The sequence below is a fragment of the Triturus cristatus genome, chromosome 4_1 (assembly GCF_964204655.1).
Source record: "Triturus cristatus chromosome 4_1, aTriCri1.1, whole genome shotgun sequence".
Lineage (NCBI taxonomy): Eukaryota > Metazoa > Chordata > Amphibia > Caudata > Salamandridae > Triturus > Triturus cristatus.
Genome location: NC_140585.1, coordinates 251,926,969 through 251,951,933, shown reverse-complemented (window position 1 = coordinate 251,951,933; position 24,965 = coordinate 251,926,969). Strand labels below are relative to the sequence as shown.

The window sequence follows — 24,965 nt, the reverse complement described above, 5'->3', positions numbered from 1 at the left end:
AACATTGACTGGTTTTTCCTGAAATTTCTTCGAAGTGTGGACTTTTCAAAACTTAAAATATTCACCAAAAATCAGCCAAGTAACGAAAACGAAAATACTCACCTGCTATTAGGTGAGCTCCCAGTGCTGGATCTTGGTACCCAGCACTGATTCTGAAAAATATTCACAACCGTACTTACCAGTAACCTAATTTTCTTCCTTAGGAAACCATTGACTGGTTTTTCTGTGAAATTTCTTCTAAGTGTCGATTTCTGCAAACTTTGAATATACTTTTAAAATCGTATAAATTGTGAAAACGTAATTACTTACCTGTTTTGGCTAAAGGGCCCAGTACTGAGTCTAGGCACCCAGTACTGGATTATAAAGGTAACGAGAACATACTATACCTGCAACTTGAATTTGCTTCCATAGGGAATCATTGACTGTTTTCTATGAAATATTTTCTAAGTGTCAACTTTTAAAATAGCAAAATATTGTCTAAAAATCATAACAGTAACAAAGTAGACTTTTATCACTTGTTTCGAAGTACTGTCCCAGGACTGAATCTAGGATCCAGTCCTGGAATCACAAAAGTAATCCTAAAAGTAATCTATTGCAAATAACTTGAAACTTCCATTGAACTCAATGCATTATTGTGTTTAAACTAGTGTTGCCTATTGCAACCACTTGTAACTTTCTACAAAAGCCAATTGCATATTGAAAAAGTATGTATATAAAGCATCTCATTCTGAGAAAGTATATTTTAATACCTATTGTTGGTTCTAAAATAAAACAAGCATATCTTTTTTATATATAAACCATTGGCCTAGAGTTCAGTTATTGAGTGTGTGAGACCATTTGCTGGTTGAGTGTGTGCAACAAATGCTTTACACTGTCCTCTGATACTGCCTAACTGCTCTACCAAGTTACCACTTTAGAGAGTAAGGTTATATCTAACTGTAGCCTCTGCCAAACCTCTGGGGACTGTGGACTCTATACACACTGTACCTATTTGGGAACAGTATATACAGAGCCACTTTCTCACAGCTGGCGCGGAAGAAGAAACCAAGTTACTTACCTGTAACTTTGGTTCTCCAGTATTGGTAACTTTCATAGATTCCCATAGCTTGTATCATTCCCTGTCGTCGGAACGGGAGTCTCGGTAAATAAAAAATAACATAGCAGTCGGTACAAAACAGAAGCAAAGGCCTAGGCCTCATCTCATTTTGTAGCATATCTACCTCTTTTTGTAAAAGAGACCAAAATAATGCAACAACTAATCAGATTAGCCTCACCCCACAGAACCTTCCTGAGAGAACCTCAGAGCCTCAGATTTTCGTAGCCGTTGTGTAACAGTATAACAAAACATGCTGAAGGCTGAGCTTTCCCAGGGGAGGAGGGTGGGCGCATGGGAATCTTTGAAAGTTATCAATACTGGAGAACCAAAGTTACAGGTAAGTAACTTGTTTTCTTAATCCAGTATTGGAACTTTCATAGATTCTCATAGCTTGTATCAGAGTAGCTAGCAGTCAGAAGCACATTTTGCTCTCTCCTTGTTGTGTCTCCCTCCCCCCCCTTTTTTTTTTTAAATGCATTATGCAAAAGAACATTAAAAACAGTGCAAAAACATTTAAGAATAAAAGTAAATATACATACAATTCCAAAACCAAAATGTGTCAATAACAAGAAAGAAAGGAAGGAGGAAAGAAAGGAAAGTTCACCACTCAATGGAAGAGGTTCCTCAGGACTGCCTGGCCTACAGCCGTGTCTTCCTGTGTCTTGGCCTCCAGGCAGTAATGTCTTGTGAAGGTGTGCGAGCTGCTCCAAGTTGCAGCCCTGCAGATATCTTTGATCTGGACCCCAGCAAAGAGGGCCGTAGAAGAAGCCATGGCCCTTCTAAAACTCTACCCTCCAGGGGTTTGCCCGCTGCTGAATGACAAAAACGTATGGCACTGGCCACCCACTGAGCAATACCCTGCTTGGACAGGGGCAAGCCCTTGCGGGGAGCGCTAAACGAAACAAACAGTTGAGAAGATTTTCGGAATTTTTTAGTACGTCCAGATAGAACTTCAAACATCTCTGCACATCCAGAGAGTGGAGTGCTCTTTCTGCCGGCGTAGAGGGCTGAGGAAAGAAAGCCTTAAGAATCACTGGCTCATTTAAATGAAAGTCTGAATACACCTTAGGTATGAACCTTGGGGGGGGTAGTACTTAGGATCACTGTATTTTTCTTGAATTTTAGGAAAGGTTCCTGTATCGTCAGAGCCTGTAATTCACCCATTCTTCTTGCAGAAGTGAGAGCTAGGAGAAGCGCCACCTTCCAAGAAAGGAATTTCAAATCTGCTTGATGAATCGGCTCAAAGGGGTGCTTCATCAGCTGGGTGAGAACCAAATTCAAATGCCACATAGGAAGCGGAGGCCTCACTGGAGGAAAGACTCTAAAGAGGCCTTTGAGGAACTGCTTGACAATCCTGGCTGACCAAAGAGAAGGTCCAGTTGCAGTGCGTCTATAGCGAGAAACTGCCACTAAATAAACCTTTAAGGATGAATGAGCCAGCCCCGCTTTAGCCAAAGACATGAAATATGGAAGAACTTGGTGAGGTTGAGATGAAAAAGGATCGAAACCCTCCTGCTGACACCAGATGCAGAATCTCTTCCATTTTAAACGGTATGTCTTATTAGTAGAAGGAGCTCTGGCCTGAGAGAGCACATCCTTAATCTCCTCCGAGAGATCTAGCCCAAGAAACTCGTGCTGCTCAGGAGCCAGGAGCGAGGGTCCGGATGCCAGATCTGGCCCTGGAACATCGTGAGGAGGTCTGGGACCGTCCATAGCAGCCGTGGAGGGACCAGGGAGAGGACATGAAGCTCCGTGAACCAGAATTGCCTTGGCCAAGCTGGAGCTATTAAGACCATCTTGCACGGTTCCGTTTTGATCTTCCTGAGTACTCTGGGTATTAACGGAATGGGGGGAAAAGCGTATACAAATGCGCCTGACCAGGCTATCGAAAGCGCATTCCCCAGTGATCCGTGATGGTGTAGCTTACTGGCGTAAAACTGGCATTTTTTGTTCTCCGGGGTGGCAAAGAGGTCTATTGAAGGTCTGCCCCACCGGTGAAAAATTTCCTGCAGGACAGTCTGGTTCAGTTCCCATTCGTGGCTGACTGACGACAGCCTGCTGAGCATGTCCGCCTTTTCGTTTAGTATTCCTGGAAGATGTACCACCTTCAGTGATATCCTGTGGAGGATAGCCCACTTCCAAATCTTCTGGGCTTCCTGTGACAACGGAAGAGATCTGGTACCCCCTTCTTTGTTTATGTAATGCATGGCTGTGGTGTTGTCCGTGCGGACGAGAACCGTTGATCCCTGCAGCCGTGGAAGAAAAGCCCGTAGAGCCAGACGAATCGTCCGGAGTTCCAGGAGATTGATATGAAGAAGGCGGTGCTGTGGCAACCAGTGTCCGCTTACATGTAAATCCTATAGCACCGCGCCCCAGCCTTCCAGCGAGGCATCTGTAGTCACAACCTGAGGAGCTGGATCATTTACGAAGGATAGACCTTGGGATATATTCTGCTCCTTCGTCCACCACATGGCGGCCTTTTTCATAGCCAGAGTGATCAGCACCTTGTCGTCGAAGGATCCGTCCACTTGTCGCCATTGCAGGTCGAGCTGCTCCTGAAGTGAACGCATCCGCAACCTGCAGTGAGGTATTAAAGGAATGCAAGAGGAAATTGTTCCTAGCAGGGATTTGTAATAGCGAACTGAAAGATACTTTCTTCTTCTCAACAGATGAGCCATGGACATCAGTTTCTCTTGCCCTTCGAGGGATGGAGAAGCCTTGTTGAGAGACGTGTCCAGAATGGCTCCTAGGAATCGCGCTTCCTTGGACGGGCAGAGAGATGACTTCTTCCTGTTGAGAATCAGGCCCAGATTGCTGAACAGACGCGTACATGCATCGACTGTTTCTTCCGCTGCCTGTCTGGACGGGGCCTTCAGCAACCAATCGTCCAGGTAGGGAAAGATTTGAAAATGCTTCTTCCTGAGGAAGGCTGCCACCAGTGCCAGCACCTTGGTAAAGATCCTCAGAGCAGACCGAAGTCCAAAAGGTAGAACCTTGAACTGAAAGTGGCTCTTGCCTACTATAAACCATAGAAGCCTCCTGTGGGCTGGATGAATGGGTATGTGAAAATACGCATCCTCAAGATCGAGAGTGGCCATAAAAACCCCAGGGTTGAGTAGACGTAAAATGTCCTGGAGAGACACCATCCAAAAGGATTATTTTATGAGATCGGTGTTTAACTTCTAGAGATCTAAAATTGGGCGCCACTTCTCTGGCGTCTTCTTGATCAGAAAAAATCTGGAGTAGAAACCCTCTCCCTTCTGAGAAAAAGGGACCGGCTCTCCAGCCCTTTTGAGGAGCATCTGATGAACTTCGAGCCGCAGAAGACGCAGACGTTTCGAAGGCATGGCGGCTGGGGGCTTGGAAGGTGGAAGATGTACAAATTCCAGCGTATGGCCACATTGAATGATGTTGAGTACCCAATGGTCTGATGTTATCCGTCGCCAGATGTGGGGGTATTGAGATACCCTGTCCCCCACAGACGTTGTCGTGGAGGAGGGTACAGCAGGAAGAGCCAGTATGCCGCTATTGACGCTTAGAGGGGTCACGCCCTTGGCGATTCTGTTTCCTTCTAGAGTTAGACCTAGAGAAAGAAGAGGTCTGGCCTGGTCTTTGATAGTAAGATGGACGATAAGACTGAGGCGTTGAATTATAAGAAGGATACCGTTACTGCTGGTATGAACCCCTGTAGGTCTTAGTACTCCTTCCGATATTGTAGGGTTCCTAAGGATCTTGCTGTCGCCGTATCCTTTTTGATGTTTTGGAGGGCATCATCAATATGTTTACCAAATAATGCCTCCCCATCAAACGGAAGGTCCAGGATTTTGTTCTGGACTTCCGGCCGGAACCATGTCGCCCTCAGCCAGCCTTAGCGACGAAGAATAGCTGCGCCTGCAAGCGAACGGAAAGCCGTCGTGGCAATGTCCATTGTGCAGTCAATAATCTCAGCTGATATGACCTCTTCCTCCTGCAAGATTTTCTTTGCTTCCACCTTGGACTCCTGAGGCAGCTGGTCTAGATATGGTGAGAGGTCACACCACATCTGACAATCATGTCTGCCAAGTATTGCCAATGCATTCGCCGCTCTAATCAAAAGATTTGCCATCGAGGAAAATCTTTTCCCAGCATTATCTAGGCGTCTGCCTTCCTTATCCGGAGGAGTAGTAAGAGGCGCAGAAGGATTACGTGATTTTTTCTGAGCCGCCTGAGATATCACTGAATCCGGCTTCGGTTGACCTGTTGAGGATGCTGGACTGTCTTCAGGGGCTTTGTATTTTTTCTCCAGACACGGCAAGACTGGAATGACAGTAGCCAGATTCTTCATTGCCTTAATACCTTCATCCCAGACATGGCTGACAATAGGAATGGAACGGACCGTCTTCCTATAAGGTTCTTTGAAATCATAAAGAAAACATTCTGTTTGAACTGAAGGCATGGGAAGTTTAAATCTGCTTGAAGCTCTTTCCATTAATTTATGAAACCCCCCAATGTCTGCCGGGGGAGAATCAGTTGTACCCGGTGTTGGAGAAGCTGGTTCCAGTATCACATAATCATACCACTCAGTACCCTAGTCCGCCCTGATCCTCGTCCGAGGAATCAATCTGCAACTCAGGAACCACCGGAGGTATGACTGGACTGGTTAATTGAGGCTGTGAAGCCATCTGGGACAATGGTCTTGGCGAAGCCACAGAAGGAGCAGAAACAGCCTGCGTCAAAGGAAGTGAAGGAGGAGGTGGCTGGGAGAATCTCATCCTATAGTCCAGCAACATGCCTTGAAGATCCGTCAAGAGGGAAGAAGGTACAGAAACCATCTTCTGTCTAGTGTCTTCCTGACGTTGAAAAGGGTGATGAAAACAGTGCCCATGAAGGTATTCACCTTCAGAATCAGTGTCCTCGCACTTGACTAGAAGCTGTGAGGGGCTATTTGCATAGCCAAAAGAATCATCCTCTCCCTCAGAGTCGTCTTCCTCCTCCAGCAACAGCGCGGGAGGCAGAGGGGTAACCCTTCTTGCAGAAGTCATGTTCGGTGTGATTCTCGTCAAAGAAATAGTGATTTTCTCGGTTGACGAAGACGTCGGTGGTGGTACCGTCAACGGTGGAGAAGAAAGAGAAATCGTCGTCGACGAGATAGTCGACGGAAGACCCACTGACGATGAGATGGGCGTCGTCAACACTGGCGTTGACGAGACCATCGACACTCCTACTGTCGTCGTTGTGAAAGCTCTCGTCGACGTCATCGCCGTTGCAGCTATCGTCGTCGACACCTTCGCTGACACCTTTGTTGACGTTGAAGGAATTGTCATAGTTATCGCCGAGCCCGTTGACGGTGGCACTGTTTTAAACTGCACCTTTGAAACCTTCGTCGACGGAGTCTTTCGCCGCGTCGTCGACGATTGACTATTCTTGTCAGACTTCTCAGATGAGAGAGAAGAAGACTTTTCAAAAGGTTTATCAGACTTTGACACTGCTCCTGCTGAAGGTAGTCCTTCCCTCTCCTTTGCACCATGGTGAGGAGATTCGCTAGGACTCCGGCTCTCAGACTCACAGGGGGTCTTTTTTGAGGCCTTTGCGTGACGGTCTGTAGATGGTGAAGGGGAAGCCCTACCCCTCTTCACTGACCTTCTGGACGAAGTGGCAGATGACGAATCTTCGCTATCGCTTGACAGCGATTCCTTTCTCGACTTCAGCTTGTGGAGCCAGGTGAGAAGGCGACCCTCACGGTCCCGGAGAGTCTTTGTGGAAAAGGTGCGGCAGATCTTGCAGTCCGGTGCCTTGTGGTCTGGATACAGGCAGTAGATGCAGTCTTTATGCCTCCCCTCCACATACAACTTTTTATTTGCCACAGGTGGAACAAGTCTTAAAAAGGTCTCTTTTCTCTTTGGCAGACATTCCAAAAGAAATATCAAACAATTCTGAAGAAAAAAACTGCTGAAAAAACAGTAGAATAAAGTTGAAGTGAGCAGAGCTCAAAGGAGACTCCCTAAGCACAACGTGCGGTAGAAAATCTGAGGCTCTGAGGTTCTCTCAGGAAGGTTCTGTGGGGTGAGGCTAATCTGATTGGTTGTTGCATTATTTTGGTCTCTTTTACAAAAAGAGGTGGATATGCTACAAAAAGGGGTGATGAAGCCTAGGCCTTTTCTTCTTTTTTTGTACCTACTGCTATGTTATTTTTTATTTACCGAGACTCCCATTCTGACGACGGGGAATGATACAAGCTATAGGAATCTATGAAAGTTCTAATACTGGAGTAACTGACAGCGCGCGAGGGCAGCGTCTAAGTAACTGCCGCAATGTCATCTTGGAGACCAGGACGCCGACGACGAACGCAGAGCCGGCCAACGCCACCATCCGACACGCAGACGTAGTGCTGACGAAAAAACTTTCCGGATCCAGTCTGACGCCTGGGGGCAATTCTAAGGTAAGGAATCTATTACTAACGTGTTTCTTTCAGATGCAGAAAATACAAATCAAAGCGCCTAGAAGGGCCACATAGACGTTATAATCAGTGAAATTCAGTGCGGAGCCTGGAGCCGCTCCTAATGTAATTGCCTTGAAAATGGACCTGAAAGGGGGGAGGCGGTGGAAGCAGACAGCCTGAAAGTAGCTTGACAAGGGGGCGGGTAGCACCACAACGGCTCACTCCGTTTAAACTTAGGAGAACAAACCCATCAAACTACAAAATATTCAGTAACGCTTGTGTTTATCAGGGCAAGATTCATGTCATCTCTCACCTGCTCCAGGTCCTGTTGAGTCACTCGATTCATTCCCAGGCTTCTCAAGTTAGGGTCCATATTGAAGGTGTCTAGAAAGGAAAAAAACGGATAAAAACCACATGTTTTAAGGTGATGATTTCTGGCTTAGAGAGAACACTGCTGAGCCATTAAACACCCCGTTATAGAACAAAAAACTGGAAGCAAGCAGGCCGGGAATCACAAATATAGGGAGAAAAGCCCTCAAGGCCAGATCTGGAAAGTGAGGGAGACAACAAAGCCATGCAGCCATGTGCAAGGGGGCTGACCCAAAGCAGACTGTGTGTATCAGAAATAGCGGCTCTGGCCAACAGATTACTAAAGCGGTCTAGAGCCAAGATCAAAGAGGAGAAAAGGTGGACTGTTCACAGATGCAAGGGCACAGCACTTACATTCAAAATAATTAGACAGGGCATCAACTTGGACAGAGGGTTCATGTTAATATTGATACCAGCAAAGAGATTTCAGCTTGCTACGGGGGGTAGTGCTATTTTAAGGGGAGCGCTAGAGACAGAATTAATCAAAGGGGTGGAGCCATGAGGGAAAGAAAATCTAAAGGAGAAGAGGAACCTGCACAGTGGTTATGGTACTTTTTTTTTTAACTTGTTTTTTACTATTACGGTATAATAGTTCCAGCATGACCAAAGGAAGGGGACAGCCCCTGGACTCCTTGCTCAGCCTCAGCTTTCTCCTTACAGGGAAGCTAATTTAACACCATGTGGGGGACAAATCAGTCACGTGGATGCAGGATACCAGACTGTTCAAATATCAAACAATGAGCCATTGAGGACGTGCTACCCCAGCATAGAGGAAGGATCTAACAGGGACCTAGTTAACAGAGCTACGGACTCGGAATCGAGACCACCGGCCGACAATTCTACCAGCAAAGCTCGTGGGAAGCCCAAGCAGGTCTCTTAGGGTGCCACAGCAAAGCTACCTATTATCAATTTACTTCCAGCATCATGCCCTTACGTTGCGGTATTAACCGGAGTCCCAAGACTGACTAGCAACCAGAGAGAATCCCATGTGGACCTCAAAAACAAATGTGTTCATTGGCTCTCGTGGCACAGAGGTTTTCCTCTCACTATAGAGGGGGGGGGGGGGGGGGGACATTATTCTAACCTGGAGGGTTTGCTGGATTAGGAAAGACCGCAAAGACAAGACTGGGGACTGCATTGTTATCAATTTCAGGGATCCAAAATTGGTATTGGATTTGTTTTCAAGTGATCTATCCAGGCAAACACAGAACTCAGCAATGTCTATCCTCCCATTGGGCTATTTTTATAGACCTACCCTAGGTAGGCCTCATTATACTGCATGAGCCCCCCTGTTCTCCACCTCCAGCTACATCCACTATGCCCCTCCTACAGCTGACCCCTGTAGATATGCTGTACCTGTACGCAATGTACTTGAGACCTTATATGTGGTGAATTGACTCCCTGACCCTGCAGAGTCCAGGGCCCCCAAGATCTTTGACCAAGAACTTTATCAGATTAGGTTGTTGGGACTACCGGGCGCTCAAGGCAGGGAGTGTTTACAAAGTGGGGCTGAGCCGACAGCAGTAAAGAACATTGTCCGGCTAGGATGCACTGTGGGTAGAGGAAGGCCTGACGGACGTTTTACCTTATCCACTTACCTGCTCTGTCATGAGAATGAACGTCTTCCCCAACACAAAGACGGGAGGATGGTCACAGTGGCGGGAGCAGAACAGGGGCCTGCAGATATAAGCTATGGTACTAGTATTAATAACGCACTACTGTGTCCTGAGAATTAAGGTCTTCTCAACACGAAGAAGGGAGGAAGGGGGAGGAGTATGGTCGTAGGTGCGAGAGCAGAACAGGGGCTTGCAGATATGAACTATGCTACTAATTAATAACTAGGAATGTCAGCCCAGGGTGGATACGCGAGAGCCAAAAGTGGGTGTGGCTCTGCCAGTTATCAACACTTTGTCAAATACCATCAAAGTTGCATCCTGGAATGTAGCCGGCTTTAGGAATAAGCTAGATTGCAGTGACTGAGGGTCATTCGTAGACAAATTTGATTTAGTATTATTTCAAGAAACCTGGGCCATAGTTTATGCAGCTTTTTCCAAACCTGATGTGACTGCAGGGAGGTGTAGACCCTTAGGGGGCTTACAATCTAGATTGCCACCTATTTAGGTTGATCTGCAAGGGAAAATGAGACGGGGTCCCTACCTTCTGTCTGTATTATTGTAATTTACCTCTGCTAGAACTCTAATACTAGTTAACGTATACTTAAGAACAGTCAGTAGGGGACAAGAATCCCCAGCAGTGGAGCAATTATCTAGCCTCATGTCTTCCCTTCCAAGGTATGACCTCAAGATCACAGGGGGGAGACTTTAATTGCCAAGTTGAGCCACTGGGTGTGGGCTACAGAGGCAGTGGGCTATACCTGCCACAACCATACGCCTCCTAGAAAAGTGGTCTTGTATAGCTTTATAGAGCTACGCTCTTACACCAGTCAATTTGGGCCCGAAATGGGCGAACATCGACAGACAAACATGCCACCCTACATTTATTTAGCAACAAAATCTAAGGACAAAACCCAGATTACAAGTGCCAGAACTAGGTATAGGGGTGCCATCAAACAGGCCAAGATTGAGTGGGACATGACCAAATGGGAGTCTCTCCTACAGGCCCTTAAACTGAAAGATGCAAGTGCATATTCTTCTTCGGCAATCGGGAAGGGAGATGCACTCTAGAGTCAAACATAGCTGCCGAAGCCAGGAATTATAATTTTCGTTCACTTTATGATGTCCAGGATCCCCCTGAGGTAACGGTGGCGAAAAATGTAGACCATCAAACATATGATCTTAACCATGCTGGTATAAAGGCTAATGAGGACTTCCCTATAGCTTCTCTTGAGGAAGTAGGTAGAGCCATTTAAAGTATAGCCCCTCACAAGGCGCCTGGAATCGATAAGATCCCTGGGGACTTGTATATTTCTGAACCAGACGTTTGGGCTCTCTACCGGTTAGTCATCTTTAATACTGTATTGGGTGGTATGCCTATCCGAGACCTGGGCCGGTGCTGAAATAATTCCTGTGTATAAGAAAGGTTTCCCCCTTTTACCGGGAAATTATAGGCCCATTAGCCTCATAGATGTGATGCAGAAGGTTTTCTCAAGGGTCATCTGAGAACGGCAAAAAGAGTGGATAGAGGTCCATGATGCTCTTTGCACTTTACAAGCAGGTTTTAGAAACTGAAGATCCACCATTGACCCGGTATTCCGCCTCCAACATCTCTATTGGATAACGGTAGTGCTGGAGGGTGGCAGTTTGTATCTGATCTTCGTAGACATAAAATCTGCCTTTCACCTAGTTCCGAGATCCAAACGCTGGGCTGTTCTAACTAACATGGGGGTTACCACCTACCTCTGTAATATCCTTATAAGACTGCATGAAAAGAACTTTGCACAGGTTTGATGTGGGAAGCTAGGGGAGCTTTCTGAACCATTTCTAGTAACCAGGTGCGTACGACAGGGCTGTGTGTTGGCACCAACCCTATTTTGTTTGTATATCAATGGGTTGGTGGATCCCCTAAATGGGGTCGGCAACAATGACACTTCCAAGATTTGTTACACCAAAATTCCAGCCCTGATGTTCGCCGATGATACCCTCCTCCTATCAACATCTCACACAGGGATGCAAAGGATACTCAATGAGTTGAACTCGTTTTGCATCCAGTGGGGTCTTGAGGTGAATGTTGCCAAGACGAAGTTTATGATCTTAAATACTATCCATTCCACCAAAACCACCCAGTGTTGAACAGAATCCCATTGGAAAAGGTTGCCATTTTTTAGTATATGGGGATCACTCTCAATGAGCATATGGACTGGGTCTTTCACATAAGGAAACAGAGAGTGAAGCTAGCACAGAGTACAAGTTGTCTGGCTAAGGTCCATAGGTCTTCATTCTCTAAGCCCCTTAGCCTCCTGATGGAAATATACAAAACCCAATCTCTGGGAGCCATGCCTTATGGGGCAGAGCTATGGGGACACAAGTCTGTTAAAGGCATTCTACTGGTAGAAAATAAATTCATTAGGGACTTAGTGCCTTCTTCCCCCTAGCACTCCCCTGACTGCGCTCCGACTTTATCTAGGGTTGCCCACCATGTCGGAGACTATTGTTTTAAGTCCACTCCTCTATTAGAGGAGAGTTTGGTCGACCCCAGAGATGACCCCATATAGACAAGCATTAGAAAAACTTCAGAGGATACCAGGGGCCAAAAGCCTACCTTGGTTTTCTCATCTCAGGGAGACCGACTAGTATAGGGCTGGTTTCTCTATGGAAAGACCCTCAAACAACCTCCCTGGCAATTTCCAAGAAGAAACTTGTGGATTGCTACAGGGCTTCCAGACTTTCCTATCTTATGGAGGGTTGAGCAGAGGGTATTGAAACTAGGAATTTCTAACAGATTAAAGACACTTCTAGATACAAGATTTTCCTGGATGAGATCCAGCCAGCACTAGCCAGGAAGTTGTATTTGCAGCTCAGACCCAGCTCGCCCCCGCGCACATTTACTGCTGCCTAGTCGAGGGAAATAGATCGGAATTGTCCCTCCTGTGGTACAGCAGAAGAAACGGAAGCACGTGCGCTCTTCTTTTGTCCGGCATACAAAAGAGTAAGACAAAAGTGGCTAGTACAGATTTGCAGGGACCTAGGAATTCCTAACCACCTAGAGGCCCTTAGAATACTGAAATACGACCTCCACCACGCAATAGCATTCCCAGTATCTAGATATGTCTTTTCCATATGGTGGGTTAGGAAAAGGTTCCTACGATAAGGGATGGACTTCTCACATTGATCAGAACAGAGGGCTTCTTTGGTGATAACGGCTAAGCCTATGCTGGTGTGGCACTTGACTTTGATACTGTGGGCATGGGGTGAAGAAAGTAACCAATCTTATTTTAAGATCTTCTTTTTTAACTAATTAGCTACTTAATCTAATCTGGACCTTATTGTGTATATATTCGACTAATGTGCTTTTTGCTTTGATGAATTTTATGTCTCTTTAAATCCGAAACAGAGACTAAAGATATGAAGGAATGTAAATTATACACACATTTTGGGTGACATAGCGGACCTTTTAGGAGCACTTTTATAAGGCTTCTCTCACTGAGGTTTTTGTCTCCTGGTCTTCGTCTTACCCGGGGGCAGCATTTGCCAATTGTTGCTCTGTGACTGGATTTCATTTCTTTTTTACTGTGCATTGATATTTGGATGCGATCTGTTTTTAGGATCTTTTTCTGCATGTATAATGTTTTTCTGCACTTTTATGGTCCATTGAACTGAAATAAAGTTAACATGGTGATTATGGTACTATATTACCTTGCCGCTGGCCTCTGAACGACGTCGCAGACGAAAGCAGGGAATCCCGAGCATCACTGGGGGTGCAGTGCAGCAGGAAGTACTCCAGATGGCGCCAGAGAATAAAAAGACACGTTTCTATGATATCTACAGACACCGCTCATGAAGGAAATCAATGTTAATTGATGCTTAACTCTAATTCAACACGTGTACAGAGAATAAGGAATTCAACACTCGATATTCTGACCATGCAAATCCTACAGTGGCGATTTCTGACAAATTTGACCAAGTGACAACTCGTAAAAAGAGTTAAGAGAAGCTCATACTGTATCGACGGAAGCTCGAGAGCAGAAAACGGGGCGCGGTCCCCACTTCTCGGCTCTGCAGTTTCATAATGGTCATTCCTCTCGCGATGTACTCGGACAATGCATAGGTACCAAGAAAAAACTCAGAGTGACCAACCGTCGGTAAATTTAACGGACCGTCCGTAAATTGGATCTCACGTCCGTTGTCCGTGAAGATCCCTTTGACGGACGCCTTGCCCTTTTGTCCGTAATTTTGGGAATAGCACTGTTTCCCTGCCAGAAGCCTCTGCCCCCTGATGGGGCCGCCTCACACTCCTCTGGGCACAAGAGCAGCCCCACCCGCCCATTGTCATTCTGTGAGGGGCTGAGGATTGCCACATAGAGAATGACACTGGGCCAGTCTGAGCTGTTACAGCATGTGGGGGCCTCCCATAGCCTCAGAACTTTGCAACATACATGCTTAGCAAGCACCACTTAATCTGAACAGGTGTCCATCACAGGACTATACTGTGATGTTTACAGGGTACCTAATACCGGATTCCTCAAGAAAAGCATTTGCTACTAAGTGGTCTGTGATACAATTTCTTATTTATCAATGGATACCCAGCCAGATTAATTGAACATACATTTGGCCTGACACACAGTGGACACCGAACTATTGCCACCTCGTGGTCTTTCATCATAATTACCCAATGGGAGGCAGAGGCTCAGAATGGGGCACCTTAGCGTGAGCAGTAACACACACACACGAAGAGGAGAGAACAAGCCTGTGGAAAAGAGGGGTGAGGGGAGAGAGCTACGGGTGATGTCCTGATAGCAAAACGGCTCAGCGAGTCCCTTCAATTTGCAAAGCCCCGCTAAACCGTCAGGTTTATATATCGAAAGGATGCAAAGATTAGAATCATCTCCCCAAGGCCCAAAACTCAAAGTTGGTGCTAGGATAGGGGAAGCTTTGAAACCTGCCCCCCGTTCCCCTCCCCCAGGACCAAACCACAAAAAGGAGCTATAGGGGCAGAGAACAGGTCTTCCCCCACTCAAGGAATTAATAAACAATAATTGACCTGTTCACGCGGTGAAAATACTGTTTGGATACCTATTCTAGTTGTCAAAATATATTAGACATTTTTTGAAGCAAGTGGTTGCGCCATCTATGCTATATGTAGGTATTATTCACCGATAAAAAACATTTTCAACACAAAGATTGTCTCCATAACCCAAATTTTGTGTCTCTATCACCCCTAAGTGATGGAAAAAAGTGTGGGAAATGGAGTGATGGTGCCTCACGGTAGCACCACCATGGAGGATAAAGCAGGAAGGTACTCGCCTGCTACCTCAGATATCATCATCAGCTACCACCACTCCAGAAAATGAAAAGGTGTTGGAGAAAAGGAATGGGTAACAACCCACAAGACAAAGTGGTAGGGTGTGTGAAAGAAAAAGCTGTGCTGTGACAACTATATACAACTGTGAGCTAGTACACACTGGCTTGCTATTTTATTCTTGTGCTGTGTGTCTGCTCAAATAAAAATGCCGATGTTTTATTGCCTTAGGGAAAACTCACGGCAATTTCTTCAGGACATGGGGTATTGTCAATCCACCCTGCACCGTCACTTATCTTATTAAAAACTCTGTTAGAGACACAAAAAAGAAGACAACACACAGCAAAGTTAGTTGGTCACTGATTAAAAAGGGAACCAAAGTGGTATATACTGTATCTTAGACCACTTCTCCTTCAAAGCATTTACCGGGAAAATGCCCGACGGGGGCATACCGTCTTGTGGGTTGTTACCCATTCCTTTTCTCCAACACCTTTTCATTTTCTGGAGTGGTGGTAGCTGATGATGATATCTGAGGTAGCAGGCGAGTACCTTCCTACTTTATCCTCCATGGTGGTGCTACCGTGAGGCACCATCACTCCATTTCCCACACTTTTTTCCATCACTTAGGGGTGATAGTGACACAAAATTTGGGTTATGGAGACAATCTTTGTGTTGAAAATGTTTTTTATCGGTGAATAATACCTACATATAGCATAGATGGCGCAACCACTTGCTTCAAAAAATGTCTAATATATTTTGACAACTAGAATACCCCTCCCCCAGGAGCCAGGATGAAGTGGAAACAGAGGGAAGGAGGGACAGAGGGAAGGAGGGAACTAAGAGGGAACTAACTGCAGAAGAAAGGGCAACCCCCAAAAAGTATCAGGATGCTAAACCGGCTTGAAGCGAGATGGAAACGGAGGAAGCTCAACAGCTTCTGTTGCCAAGCACAGTCCTCCATGACTGCTGTCCTTTTAACTGGCCCTACCAGTTCCCGACCTTACTGACCTGAGCTTCATAGCCCCAACCGTAAAGGGCCATCCCCCGTTTGTGCTAGCCGCTACTGTCATTTGCTAATGCCATTGGTAAAAGCTGTCCTAACTTGCTACCGATATTTTTCTGAAGAACTGATCGCTGGAGAACCCCGAGTCTGAGGCTGATTCTTGACACATTGCTGCAGAGCACAGGTTGGGGGTACACGTGGGCAGACGGTGTCCACCCACTATTTTCACAGGGTGTATGCCGTCTCCCCTGGCAAGATGTTGGGCTCCAGTAAAATATGCTAAACTTGCTTAATTTAATTTTCCGACACCGGGCCAAAGTTAAGGGGCCATCATTTTGTTCCAGTTTGATCCTGGCTGGGAGCTATCTGGAGCCTAACAACTAGAATCCAATGCAAAGGATAGGAAATAAAGGCACACAGCTCATCACTTCAACACTTCACAGGTACTTAGGAGAAACTACTATCTGAAGGCAAGCTTTTCACTTTTTCAATCCCTGTATAGAAGAGATATGTATACATCTTATGAAGGTCAGATGTGTCAGTCTGTACGAGTATTTGCACGAATAATAATTTAAATACCACTATCTTTTTTTCTTTTACAGCACTACTTATTCCAATGTAGGATGTCGGAGCACTTTAAACCACAGGCACAAGTTCTACACTGACAGTAAATCTTACAAGTGTGTAAATCAATGTACAGGTCATGATGTCACTTCCTGTGATGCCTCGTACGATGACATGCACTTCCTGTCATGCCACATACAATGGCACTCACTGTGATATTACACGCCTTGATGTGCAAACATAATTGTCGGCTGGTAATCTTTGCCACAGCTGATGTTGTTATTGCCTCGGTTTCCTTTGCTGAACATATTTCCATGCTGCTGTGCAGACCATAGCAGCTGAACCCCCCTGTCACTCTTGACATGGCAGAGTCTAAGGTCCACTCTGAACGCGCCGTGGCGACACCGACAGCACGTGGGCATGCGCAGAGCACTACAGCGCAGAAGGGAAACAATATTACTGCAACGGCGGGAAATGTAAACAGAGGACAGTGATGACGTCTCTACCACCTCAGAAATGTGCGCCAGCCCCGCCATAGATGGAGTACCCCTGATAAGTGAATAGGTGGCACTCAGATCATACACTAGATTAATCAATTGTAATCGAATAATGGTGGATTCGAACCAGCAGAAATTGGTGATGAGGAATACGCCAGTGAGCAGGCTGCTGGAATGGAGTGTCCGCTCGGCAGGGGGCTTCCGGCAGCGACTCGATGCTTCTCTTTAACCTGGGCTCTTGATTCTACTGCACACACCCCGTGGCTTACACAAGGGGAGCCGGGCCGGAGTTCACCCTCTAGTGAGATCTAAAAGTGTCTGAAGAAACGTAGGGCCAGATTGATCATTGTAGGTGTTTTAAGCCACGCCCTTAATTTAATCGAACACCCCCTTTGGAGAGACCCCCCCCAGTTTTTTCATTCCACTTAAAAGCCCAGGAAACGATTCCATGCCACAGTCACCTCATGGCCTGGCACTGTGCATCATGCATGACTCATGACTTTCACTTTTTCAGATTGCCTGTGTGCAGGGGCATTGTGAACCCTATCCCCACCCCACCCCTTGCTTTAGGAACTACAGCGAGGGTGGAGTTCTTGATGGGCCTCTTCTTGCTGCAACTCTGTAGACAAAGGCTCAGCTCATAATTATTATGAAAAGGTGGGCGAGTGAGTAAGTGAAGGGATGGGTGGATGGATGGATGGATTAGTGAAATGGTGAATAGATGAATGAAAGGGTAAATGGATAAATGAGTGAGTGAAAGGATGTATGAGAGAAAAGTTAAATGGATGGGTAAAAGGGGGGTGGATGAGTGAAAGGATGGATGGATGAGTAGATGGATGGATCGATGAGTAGATGGATGGATGAGCGAGTAGATGGATGGATGAGCGAGTAGATGGATGGATGAGTGAGTGGAAGGATAGATGAGAGAAAAGGTAAATAGATGGATGTATGGGTGGAAGGGTAGATGAATGGGTAAAAGGGTGGATGGATGAGTGAAAGGGTGGATGATGGGCAAGTGAATGGGTGGATGAAAGAGGGAAATTATGGATGGATTAATTAATTGATAAGTGAAAGGGTGAATGGATGGATGAGTGAAAGGGGGGGTGAATGAAAGAGGGTAGACGGACAAAAGGATGGATAGATGAATGAAGGAGTGAAAGGGTGGATAGATGAGAGAAGGGATGGATGGATGGATGAGTGAAAAGATGGATGAGTGATAGGGTCAATGGATGGATTCATGAGTGGATGAGTAGATGGGTGGGTGGATGGATGGATGGAAGGAAGGATGGCTAAGTGAAAGGGTCGATGGAGAGAGGGAGGGTGGACGGATGACTGAAAGGGTGAATGGGTGAAAGGGTGAATGGGTGGAAGGGTGAGTGACTGGCTGGATGAGTAATTGAAAGAATGGCTGGATGGGTGATAGGGTAAATGGCTGGATGGATGAGTGTATGGATGGATGGGTGGAAGAGTGCATGTATTATTGTACAAATGGATAGGGTGAAAGGGTGGGTGGAGGGATGGAAGAGTGAAATGATGGAAGGATACATGTTGGATAGGTTTGCATATGGTTGAATATGTTTGGATATTGATGGGCTTACTTATATACTATTGCGCAACCTCCTCTGATGTGTCTGTAAAACATACCTTTTGTCCCGAAGTTTTGTCCTGAATTTTGACCTCTTGTCCTGAATTTTGACCCTTTGTCCTGAATTTTTACACTCACCGTCCTGAATTTGCACCCATGGCAGTTGACCACCGTAACAAAACTCTGTTGACGTAATATATAAAACATGCATTGGAAACGCGAATATATCTCGCCTTTAAGAGGCAAGTGCCAAAGCTTGCTTTTTTTATTTTAATGTTCCGTAATAACTATCAGCCATGTTGGAATGGTAAAGCAACCAAAGCCAAAATAGCTGCCAGCGCGTCATAAGGCATCTATGCGCACAGCCAGTGCTTGACAAGGAATAACAGAAGTGCAGGTACCCGTACCAGAGTACCTACTTGTTTCTGAGAAGTGTCGATAGTTAGTCTCCAATTAAAAATATGACGTCACTCTTGAAAAGTGCAGGTACTCTCCCTCTGAAAATAAAAAACACTCGGTATTGGACAGTAACGGCCCATTTAAACACCGACGCCCCTTTCCAATGGTTATTAACTGTTTACCCCATTTTTGTAAAAGAACAACTCACACTGTCAGACCTAAGTATTTCAGTGGACGTTAAATGACAACAAGGGCAGGAGAAGAAGTGCCTCGGTGATGTCAACTGGTGACCATCACTGCAGCACTGGGTGGGGTCTGGGGCGCTCCACTGAAGACATAAAGCCGCGGAGATCTGCATTCTCTGGTAAAGGCCACTGCGCGGAGTGCACCAGACTCCCTCATAGGGTAAGATAATATACTAAAAATCTAGGCAACATTTAGGGTACAAATAACGCACTTTCATCTCAGTTTACTGACTGCATGGCCACTAATGGCCGGTATGTTTATCAGTTTGTGTTTAATAAATACTCACTTTTAAAGAATACTCGTCAATGCAGAGTTCAAATCCAATGTACTAAGGCGAAACGCTTCTGCATATTATAGAAATACTATCATAGAAAAACACTTTTAGAAGTCAGATTATCGTAACCCAACAGGTTTGCTGCATGGTTTACTTGCCAATTATTTGAAAGCCTCGGCTAGTACATGGGCTCTTCTAGCCAGGGCCGCCCTTGGCTCGGCCCTGGCTCTGCTCTCCCTGTGCACGAGTTGGCTCGCCCACCTCTGATGCACATAGGTTCCTGCTCGCTGTACTGCACTCCCCGCGCTGCACTAAAGAGGCCCCCCACAATATCTGCATTCGTAAGATTACAGAAAATGACAACGTTCAGACATTTTAAACCCAGAAGAAAGGGACCACTGGTTATCCCTTGAATTCTGTGAGCGGCAGATGGGCTTCTATTCATGGTGCAGGTAACAACACTTCGAACTCCAGAGCAGCGTGGCGACATCACATGACAACACAACTGCCGCCATTTAAAACAACACTGTTGAAATGGTGCTCTCTTGACAGGTGAGTAGCAGTGCCACAACCAAAAAGCAGTGACCGGACTGCATAGCAGGTCACAGCCCTACGCACTGTAGGAAAGAGACGTTTGTAGAAAAATCCTAGAGAAAAATGTACATACCAGAGTCGCTTTAGATTTGCAACAAATGGCGTGGAAAAGGCCTCATCCACCCGCATAGAGAACAACTGCAAAGGTTCCAGCTCCAGTGTGGCACCTGGGGATATTCAACAAGTGAGGAATCTACTTGTGGAAGTATCCATTAGAACAATGAAGCTATCCTGCCCCTCACAAAACTGAGGCAGTCGACACTCTGGCGACAATATTTTATAAGATGATATTACAAATGCAATCCCAATATCTGATCATCAATCTGCAACGAAATGGGATGAGGATGTGGTCAGTGGAAGAGAGGCACAGATCTCCATGAATAACTGGTCAGCCAGTGATGGACAGCAGACAGACAGGGCAGACACTCCATCCCTCAGTATTCTGAGGTCGAGGCGTCCGACAGCCTTGAAGGGTAGCTCACACCTCCAGCAGCATTAGCAGCCGGAGGCTACCTTATGCAGTTACTCAGGTGGCGACTGAGAGTTAAGGCATGTCAGCCCAACATTTTTACAGAAGGGGGAAGCCCTGCACACCCAGTCAGCATGGCCTCCCGTAAGTAGGCATTCAACTAAAGAAAATATATAGATCATTTAATGTCACCCCATCGCAAAAACACAGGTCCCCAATGCGAGTTGACAGACGCACTTTAAGCATTGCTCTTAGGTTCTCACCGTCCAGACGTGTCACTAGCTGGATGGTACCACCACCTACCTATGCTCGGATTACCCGCCAGTAACATGCTCCACGTACACTGTCCTTTGCAACACAATATAAATGGCACACCACAATAATACTGCTGTGTCCCTAAAAAATTCCCCCAAACTTTGTCACAGTGACCTTTCTTTTTTCAATATGGCGTCCTTTTGGTCATACACAGGCATGAAAGAATACAGCACCCAGGCGAAGAGTTCTAGAAGACGGAATCTGTGCAGGTCTGCGTCCCTGGCTCGAAGTCTATGCACAATACACCCATGATCGGAAGCACGCGCCGCCTTCCCATTCCACAATGAGGGCGTTACCCATGAACGTTTCCGCTTCAGCCCTCCATCTTGTAGAATAGGCGCTTTGCTACTTTGAATAAATGTTTTAGTGAACCATTCTAGGCCTGACTTCATGTGAATCTGAAATAGATCACATAATAAAAGTACAAGTTACCCTTTGGTTTGAAGTTACAACCATTTCTTTCCAAAGATGGCAGCCACAAATGCACAACTGAAGAGACCTCTGCCGAACAAACACAAAGGCACCCTTTACTTCAATTGCCCATCGCAGGAGATTACTAGTTGTCATCCTTGATGAGTGCACGTCCGACTGCTACTGAAAACGACTTTCTATTTTACAAGAAGACAAGACATACCAAGAAGGATTCCAAGGGGGCTCAGAAAAAAACAAGTTACTGTCCCGAGTGACTCCTGCACTCCAGGCTCTTGGTATCCCTTCCTCCACACTCAAAGGACCTTGTAGATAAAAGCACAGCACAACAGCAGCTGTTTTATAAACCTGGGGCATATCTGGTCCAGGTAGCGCCGTGGCACCGCCCCCCTGAAAACCGACACGTACTTTACATGCTGAAATCTGCTGGGGTACACCTTGGAAAACCAGAACTGTGCTGGCAATGCCACGGCACACTGGTCACCCTATATGCAAGGCCCATCTCTACACTCAGATCAATTTGGACACTTAATGAGTTGTGTAGACCAGAGAGGGTTTTGTGGACAGGATAAATGGCGCTAAGGCAGATGAACGGACAGATGGAGTCAGAAGTACAAAGAACCAATGCTTAACGGTGCAAACAGGTCAGGGGAATACCCAAAACCCCTGTATATGGAATGGGCAAAAGCCCATACCAGAACAATTACAAACAAATCCTGTGCACACGTGACAATATAATTAAATTTGATCACAGAAAAGATAACAGGGTTCAAAGAACAATGGAAAGATGTTTTTTAATTCAAAACGTTGTCTTTCATCAGTACAAAGAGCGCCAGCCGACACGTGTTTCGTCAACAGTGGAAAAACTGTGACTCTTCAGGGCTGGGAAACAATATGAAATTTGATCAAAAAACCAAATAATAAAGGAATGACAATAAGTGCAATAAAAAACATGGTTGTGATAAAGCGTAACATAATTGAGTGAAAAAAGAACTCTATGTGAATATGAACAAAAGCCAAATGAAGAAGGGGTGACAACAAACGGGACAACGGCACGGGATATTAAACTAAAAGATAATGTACATATATGAAAAAATAAATAAATAAGTAAATAAAAGGCAAAAGCATTGAAAAGAAGAAACACATCTGGGAGAGAAAATGTCTCACCAAGTAGTGTTTAAAAATGATATAATGAAGGCACAAAAACTTAACATATTAAACACTGTAACCAGTAATAGCAGTTTAGGAAAACAGTTAATTATAACAAAAAACATCCTCATAACTCAACGGAAGATTCGAGAACTGAAGAAAATCGAAGCAACAACAATGAGGCAAAAGGGCAAGAAACGAGGTAAGAGTGCTGTACATAGCGGAGTGGGCAAACAACCAGGTAAAGTGTTTGAAAATGACATAATGAAGGCACGAGAATTTAACATATTAAACACTGTATCCAGAAATAGCAGTTTAGGAAAACAGTTAATTGTAACAAAAAATATATCCTCATTTACTAAACGGAAGATTCGAGAACTAAAGAAAATCGAAGCAACAACAATGAGGCAAAAGGGCAAGAAACGAGGTAAGAGTGCTACACATAGCGGAGTGGGCAAAAAACAAGTAAAAGTGTTGTATATGGCGGAGTGAAGAATGTACGCAAAAGTGCGATAAGATAACAGGGCGCAGAAGCATGCAACTAACATGCGGTGCGTGGCAATTTATAAGAACGAATTAACCGACAGGTCTCAGTCGATAAGTGAAAATAAATAACCACTAGGGTTACGAAAAGCAAAGGTTACAAAGTCGGAGCATGCTGAGAGTATAGTCTATAAAAAAACACAAACAGTAACGTGGTGCGGATGGGAAAACGTCACAGAACTCACCAGATGCACAATGTCAACGAAAAAAATTGAACGCCGTCGGGATTAAAAGTAAAGTAGTCTCCCCAGGGTCGGTGCGACCAGGAAACCAAAGGGCTGGAAAAAAGTGGTAGGAATGAGCAACTATAAGGCATATCTAAGGTACGGCAATAAGCCAAAACGTATGGAAGTAGACACCTACCTGTGTGTATCGGTGCGTATGAAGCTGAACTTGCTTCCGAAGTGCGGGAGAATGGAGGTAAAAACGGAAGGCGATTATAAAGGAAAAAGTAAAGTGAGGACTAGAAGGCTAACCTTCGTGAAATCGACCGGAAGTGAGGGTCCTGGTGACATGGGTGTAGTAAAAACAGAAAAGAGACTACGCCCAATGATTCATGTTGTTGCGAGCAAGTGAAAAAAATGTAAATAAAGCAAAATTGCAAGATAACAAACTGTAAATAAGTAAATAATGCCGCATTAACAGTAAAGTTTTACAGAATTAACTCAATGCAAGTATAGACTGAAAATACATTTCATAATAGGTGAAAAAAAGGGGGTGGGGAAAAAGAGGAGGGAGGAAAGTTGCGAGTTGGATGTAGAAAAAGATCGAATAGGAAAAGGAAGAGGAAGCATGGATAGAATGTAACGAAGTTTACACAATATATCGCGTGCGAGTAATATGTACATAAAATATGAAAATTAAGAAAAATTAGAGTTAGAAGGAAATAATATTTTATTGTGAAGTAGTGTGTATGTCGCAGTGTGTAAAAAACTAGATAATAGAAAGTAAGGGCAAAGGAAGTTAAGGCTATAAGTACTATTGGAGAAAAATAAGTGAGGAAGAGAGAAAAGTTGTGGAGAGTAAAAGCGGACAGCAAAGTAAAGAAAAAAGTTAACGGAGGCTTAATTGAAAGAACACAAGAGGAGTATGCTGCAGAAAAGGTCTAAGAATAAGAGTAGAGACGGAAAAGCAATATGAGTTAGGAACCCAAGAAATATTGGAGTTCGTGGTCAGAATTTTGGCCGTGGCTCACTGTGTGAAGACGCATTATCCAGGTTGCTTCAAGGCGTCTCAATCTTAGTTCACGGTTACCGCCCCTTATGTTGGGTGGGGCAATGTCAATTCCAAAAAAGGAAAATCTCTTGTGAGCCCCTTGGGTAGGGCAGGATCCTATGTGTATGGCCATAGGATATCTCGAGTCGTTGGAGTTGATGGCTCTTGCATGTTCGCTGATTCTTTCTTTTAGTGCTCTGATGGTACTGCCCACGTATTGGCTCTTGCAGGTGCACTCAAGCACATATACAACGAATTTGGTGTTGCAGTTGATGTTAAATCTGATATCAAAGTGGTGTTTATGATGACTGGTGAAATCCTTGACTCCATTCAATGCCCATTTGCAAACACCACAACATCCACATTTGTGGAAACCAATAGTGTGTGGTGTCAGCCAAGAGCGTGTTGAGGCAGTATGAGGAACAGTGGGGCTAAGCCTGTTACGCAAAGTTCTTCCACGTCTGAATGTGATTGAAGGCTTGGTGGTGATAATCTCTTTGAGATTTCTGTCAGAGAGCAGAATGTTCCAATGTTTGTTCATGCTTCTTCTGATCACAGGGCTAAGGCCATTGTAGTCGGTGATCAGTCTAGTCGTTTGAAGGGCGGGTTTAATCCGAATTTTGGGTCGAAGTGTGTTATTCCTGTCCGTCTTGATGACTCTGTTGGCAGCTTTGTTGATAAGGTTGGTATCGTATCCGCGTTGAGAGAATCTTTTTCCCATGTCAGTCATGCATTTCTTGAATTCACTGTCTTCACTACAGTTCCTTCTAGCTCTCACTAGTTCACCATAAGGAATGGCTCGAATCTGATGTACCGGGTGGGAGCTGGTGGCATGGAGAATGGCGTTGCATGCTGTCTCCTTACGAAAAAGTCTACTTTGTAAGG

General features: G+C 45.3%; 1 protein-coding gene across 1 annotated transcript in view; it reads right to left on the bottom strand.

The window, feature by feature from the left end:
- Positions 1-24,965, bottom strand: part of NUP205 (nucleoporin 205) — an 839,084-nt gene that overhangs the window by 24,725 nt on the left and 789,394 nt on the right. Inside the window, exons 41-42 of the mRNA XM_085651995.1 lie at positions 13,196-13,321; positions 7,828-7,898 (exon numbers count right to left, since the gene is read on the bottom strand). Coding sequence (XP_085508121.1) covers positions 7,828-7,898; positions 13,196-13,321 — 197 coding nt within the window. The remainder of the gene's footprint in view (positions 1-7,827; positions 7,899-13,195; positions 13,322-24,965) is intronic.